Source organism: Orycteropus afer, unplaced genomic scaffold (genome assembly GCF_000298275.1).
Source record: "Orycteropus afer afer isolate SDZICR_OR568_19922 unplaced genomic scaffold, OryAfe1.0 scaffold00134, whole genome shotgun sequence".
Classification (NCBI taxonomy): domain Eukaryota; kingdom Metazoa; phylum Chordata; class Mammalia; order Tubulidentata; family Orycteropodidae; genus Orycteropus; species Orycteropus afer.
In genome coordinates, this window is record NW_006921721.1 from 4,560,475 (window position 1) to 4,566,680 (window position 6,206).

General features: G+C 41.7%; 1 protein-coding gene across 1 annotated transcript in view; it reads left to right on the forward strand.

The window, feature by feature from the left end:
- WDFY2 (WD repeat and FYVE domain containing 2) overlaps positions 1 to 6,206 on the forward strand; it is a 354,163-nt gene that overhangs the window by 279,518 nt on the left and 68,439 nt on the right. Inside the window, exon 6 of the mRNA XM_007945228.2 lies at positions 732 to 844. Within this exon, the coding sequence (XP_007943419.1) occupies positions 732 to 844 (113 nt within the window). The remainder of the gene's footprint in view (positions 1 to 731; positions 845 to 6,206) is intronic.

Here is a 6,206-nt window from a genome sequence, read left to right on the forward strand (position 1 = left end):
TCGTCCTCCCACAGGGTAGCTGGTAGGTTTGAACTGCCGACCTTCTGGTTAGCAACCAAATGCTTTACCCACTGCACCACCAGAACTCCTCTTCAGATCCTACTTTTTTTTTCTAAATGACTAATGAGTTTGTGGCAACATTAGCTGTTTTTTAAAAATTCATCTTTTCTTTACTGATTTAAAGAGTCACCTTTATCAGACATGTACTAAATTTTTATATGCTTTTGGGTGTATTTCTAGACTTCCTTTTCTATTCCATTGATCTGTTTGGCTGTGTATGCCCCATATGTATACAAAGTATTTATCATACTTTGAATTATAGAGACTCTATAACATGTTTTAATATGTATTGGGGCTAACCTCTCCCAATCACATACTATATTACTCTTATTTTCAGAGTTTTTCTAGCTCTTCCTGGTTATTTTTCCCAATGAACTTTGTAATTAACATATCTAGCACTAGAAAAAAAATCTACTGATATTTTAATTGTGGTTACATTAAATTTATAAATAAAACTTGTGAAAGTTGACATCTTTATCATGTTGGGTCATCTGTCCAGTAATACAGAGTTTGTCTTTCCATTTGTTAAGTCCACTTTTGTGTCTTTCAGGAGTACCTTCAGGTTTTCCTCATAAGGGTTTTGCACATTTCTTGTTACATTTATGCCTTTTTAAAAATCATAAATCCCTCCACTCAGTTTTGAGAAACAATCCTTAATGTTTATATGATAGATTTGATGTTGAAACCCGGCATGTGTTTATTGGTGACCACTCAGGCCAAGTTACAATCCTCAAACTGGAGCAAGAAAACTGCACCCTGGTCACAACATTCAGAGGCCACACAGGTAGGATTCAAAACAAAACCATCATGTGCAGGTACTACAGTGAGATACTGCCTACTGCATATTCTGATATTCAGATGATACGTTTTGAAAGTGGTACAGTCTGTGATTGTATGGAGATACACAAGATACACATAACTGATTTCCAAATAGTTCAGTAAGATACGTCAAAAATGTTCCTACATCAATCCAAACACAAGAGGAACCAATTTATTTTGCAGATGTTGGTGATTTGATTTTTTGTCATATTATACCAGTGTTAAACCAGTTTTGGCATATGTTGATAGGATATTGTTTGAGACTGTGGAAACTGCTCAAACCAGAAAGTTGGAAAGGAAGCTGCCTCCAGCCATCCTTGGAGTGAGCAAATAGTGACAAAATGAAATGAAAAATACATTCACCATGGGTAGCTAGGCTACTCTAAAAGATGTTCCTTTGTAACTTTCCTTCCTTTAGTTGTTGTGTGTTTGTTTTTCATTTTAAAACCCAAGGCCCCCTTTATACTACCTCTCTGCTCAGTGCCATTTAAGTGAGGTTTAATATAAGATATCTTGCTTAGCCTTGAAAGAACTTGAATAGATGATGATGATGATGATTCATGTTTTATTATTATTAGTAAGATGTGTTGTTTCTAGAAAATGTTGACCCTGAAAAATTAGTCACTGCTTGTTTTCATGGTTATTGACAAAGTATATTTTTGAATGACCTTATAGATACCTTCTTAAAACTACTAACTTGTGATTTAGTATAGGACAGTGTTGTTATTGAGATTGGACTTGGTATATGAGCAAAAAAGTAAGGGATAGAGGATGTGAAAAATGTAACTAGATCATGAGGGATTTTCTAAAGGGGGAAAAAGGAATGTTGCAATGATAAACATGCTAGAAAGAGGAAATTGAATCCATGGAAAGAAAGATTCATAATAGATCATCTTATTTATCTGTGTCTTTCGGATGAAGAACACATAGAACCATTCCCTGTGAATTGGACCTAGTGTTTTCTTGATTAAATTTCTCCTTTTGTCTAACTATATCTTGGCCAACTCTAGGCCTGGTAGGTATTCAGACCTGTACCACCCTAGAAATTTTAAACTTCTATGTTTCTCTTGCTGATTTAGGTGTAATCTTTCATATCCCTAAATGTTTGTTCTAATTCTCCTCTTTCACTTTTTTTGGAAATTCTGATCCTTAATTAAGCCCTCGGTTTCCCTCACTATCTGAGCCCTCCATCTTCTTTTCCTTCCCTGTGGCACCTGGCTCCAGTGGTCTGTCACACTAGCCATAGCCTCCTCACATTCTCAATTCTGTGCCCCCTTTATCTTCCTATTTGCTAGACTTATCTGTGACTCAGACTCCCTACCTTGGTGCACTCAGCTGCTGGATTGGCAGGAAGTCATACTAATACCGTAATTACCATCACAAATGCATGATTTCCATTCTGGATGCATGAAGTTGCCTAGTTACCCTTCTGTGTAATCCTTCTACATGTCCTTAGTCTTCTCTTCCCAATCCCTTAGACAGCTTTTTCAGACCTTCACCACTCTCCCCAAACCTCTCAGCTTCCTCCTTCACAGAAAACTGCAGCCTGTCAGACAAAAACTCTTTTTTTGTTTTCTAATTTCTTATCCAACCACATTCCCTCCCCAACAAACAAACCTTCCCTCTACCTCTCCACATCTGGTGCCCCTCTGCTTCATTGCAGGCGCAAGACCTGCCTGGCATCAGCCTCAGCCTGACTCTCCCTATGATTTCCACACAGAAAGTTCTTTCCTCTTGCTCCCTCTTTACTAACTCCCTCCTCTCAATTTATTAACATGCTCAAGTTTTTGCCTCTCTGTTAAAAAACAAATGCACAAAGTGCCCTATCAATCATATGTCCTGTTTATTATTCTTGTTCTCTTAACAGCAATGTTTCTTAAAAGAGTAGTTGTGGTAAAGTTTGTGTCAGCTTGGCTGAGCCTTGTTGAGAGGCTGGGCAGCTGGGTGTAATTCCCAGGATGAGACCAGTAATCAACTCCATGGTAGAATCTACTGTGAGCAGCTGAGTAGCTGCTTGAGGGATGTGATCTGCTTCCTGTATATAAGGAGAAGTCTTGGAAACGGTCTCTAGCTTACGGCATGCTTGAACCCTACATGTAGCTGTGTCGCTACTATCCTCTGCGGACCTTGGGACTTCCAATGGACTTGAATTAATGGCCTGCTGTGTGGTTTGGTAACATCAGGACTGTGCCTTCTTACTTGTCAGCCTCAGCAGCCAGTAGCTGTCCGAGTGAAGAAAAGCCTCTAGCTTCAGTGGGCCGGGAGCAGAAGGCAGAGCTGAAGCCTAAGGTTGAGGGGTTTTCACCCAGCCCCTAGAGCCTGGCACTTTGAACTTGGACTTAAAGCCTCCAAACTGTAAGAAAATAAATTCCTGTTTGTTGAGGCCATCCCATTTGTGGTGTATTCCTGTCAGAGCAGCACTAGGTAACCAGAACAGTAGTATTCTCCCAACTGCTTCACATTCTTCACCTTCTATTTGCTTTGCCTGCGGTTTGGCTGCTATCTGTCACTGCACATAAACTACCTCCCCAGTTAAATCCTTGTCTTCCTTAAGCTTTCAGCAGTATTTTACCTTTGGCCATTGCTACTTGCTTGTAACTGCCTCTGGCTTCAGTGACACCTTCTTCCAGTTCTCCTCTTCCACTCCTTCTTGGTCTCATTCTCTGTCTCTTTTAGACTAGTGGTGTCCCCAGGATTCCCCCTGGACCTTCTTTTTTCACTCTGTGCTCTACCTGGTTGATCTCAACTTTTATTCTCAGTCACAGAAATAAAAGTCTCAATATGATCTTCAAATTCTTCTCAATCCATATATAATTTTTTCAGGGGGAGGTCTTAGGACAGTTCAATTATTATTGTTGTTGTTTTTATTATTATTTTATTTCCTTCACTCAAGTTTATATGTGTCCGCTCTCTAGTATGTGGCTTACCCTCCCTCCCCCAACCCACCCTTGTTAACCTGATAACGGTCAAAGAGTATTTTTCTTTTTTTGTGAAACCCTTTTATTGGCCTTTTAAAATAGTGGTCTCATAATATTTGTTGTTTGTGATTGACTAATTCCATTCAGTATAATCCCCTCTAACTTCAACATTATGAGATGTTTTGCAGATTCATCATTGTTCTTTAACATCAAATTGTATCCGTTGTGTGCATGTACCATAGTTTATTGATCCATTCCCCCCTTGGTGGGCATTTAAGTTGCTTCCATCTTTTTGCTATTGCAAATAGTGGTGTGATGAACATAGGTATACATATCTTTTCATGATACAGCTCTTATTTTTCTAGAATGGATATATATCTATATAGATATAGATATATATACATGCCTAGTAGTGGGATTTGGAAGGAAGATGAGGCAATCTACTTCCATAGTGATACTGCCTCAGAAACCCAAGGAGGGGTCGCTATTAGTCAGGTCCGACTCAACGGCACATAACAACAACAACAACAACAGTAGTGGGATTGCTGGTTCATGTGGTGTTTCTGTTTCCAGCTTTTTAAGGAAGCCCCATACTGTTTTCCACAGAGGTTGCGCCATTTTACAGTCCCACCAACGGCGTATAAGGGTTCTAGTCTCTCCACACATTCACCAGCATTTATTTTTTTCTGTTTTTTTGAAATTTAATATTAGTGCTGGTTTGCATTATTGTTCTGGTTTGCATCTCTACCTCCCCAATGGCCTGCTGGTCATTAAATCCTTGTCTTCCTTAAGCTTTTGGGAGCTTTGGTGGCATAGCGCCTAAGGCATTTGACTGCTAACCAGAAGGCTGGCGGTTCAAACCCACCAGCCACTCCTCAGAAGGAAGGTTGGGCAATCTATTTCCGTAGTGATAACTGCCTCAGAAACCCAAGGAGAGGTCGCTATGAGTCGGGTCCAACTCGACGGCACATAACAACAACAACAACAATGGCTACTGATTGCAAGCATTTCTTCATGTTGTTATAAGAGGACAACCCTGTAAAACCCAAATGGGTTCTGGCAAGAAAGCATTGCTCACAGAGAAAGAGGTGCTTTATAGAGAGCAAGCCTTTAATGAAACACTACACAAGACTGTACAGCCGGACAGCCACTGGGCATTGGCATGCTAGCTGTGGACTGCCAGAGTTTCCCAGATGGCTTATAGCAATTACAGGGGACAGAATGAGGAAGTTGTACATACAGTTAGCATGTCACGTGGGTGGGATTCCTGGCTTTTGCTGTTCTGGTCCTCCAGACTGATCCATGCCTCTGCTTATCTGTAGATCAAAAGGGGCTCTGTCACTGAGTCCCCTGTGTTGACACCTTAGGACCTGCAACAAACAGTCTGGCGGTTACATACTTTTCTAATTGTACTTTTTCTGGTTCCTATCAGTAAAGGTAGAAGCTCTGGTAGCATAGTGGCTAAAGTACTTGACTGCTAACCAGAAGGCTGGCGGTTCAAATCCACCAGCCACTCCTCGGAAGGAAGGTTGGGCAATCCTACTTCCGTAGTGATACTGCCTCGGAAACCCAAGGAGGGGTCGCTATGAGTTGGGGCTGACTCGACGGCATATAACAACAACAATCAGTAAAGGTAATTTAAGTAGTTTACAAAAGAATATGATCAGCACCTTCCATTCCTTACATTTGTCCCTACCTCACTGTCAGTACCACAAAAAAAAAAAAAAAAAAGCCAAACTCACTGCTGTCGAGTTGAATCAGCTCACAGTGACCCCTCCTTGGGTTTCTGAGGCATAGATTGCCCCGTCTTCCTTCCAAGGAGTGGCTGGTGGGTTTGAACCACCAGCCTTCTGATTAGTAGTCAAATGCCTTAGGCACTATGCCACCAGAGCTCCTAGCCATGAGGGATTTTACAAAGGAATGTGGCCTGGCAGCTTCCATTCCTTAAATCTGTCCCTACATCAGTGTGTTGTTAGCTGCCTGAATGTTTTCCTTGGTGAAGTATCTGTTCACATCCTCTGTCCATTTTTGAATTGGATTGTCTTCTTTTGAAGTTGTAGTTTTCTATGAATTTTAGAGATTAACCCCTTGAGACAACACAGGGATGCCAGAGTAGCAGGCCGGAAGAGCAGGGAAGGGGATGAAAGCCTTGAACCCGGACAGAAGAGCAGTCAGCCCCAGGCTTACAGGTGAGGAGAGACAATGCAGGGATGCCAGAGTAGCAGGCCGGAAGAGCGGGGAAGGGAATAAAAGCCTTGAGCCCCAGGCTTACAGGTGAGAGACAATGCAGGGACGCCAGAGTAGCAGGCCGGAAGAGCAGGGAAGGGGATGAAAGCCTTGAACCCGGACAGAAGAGCAATCAGCCGAAGGGATTAGGTGAGGAGGGGAAACTCAGGCCCACCCAGAGTA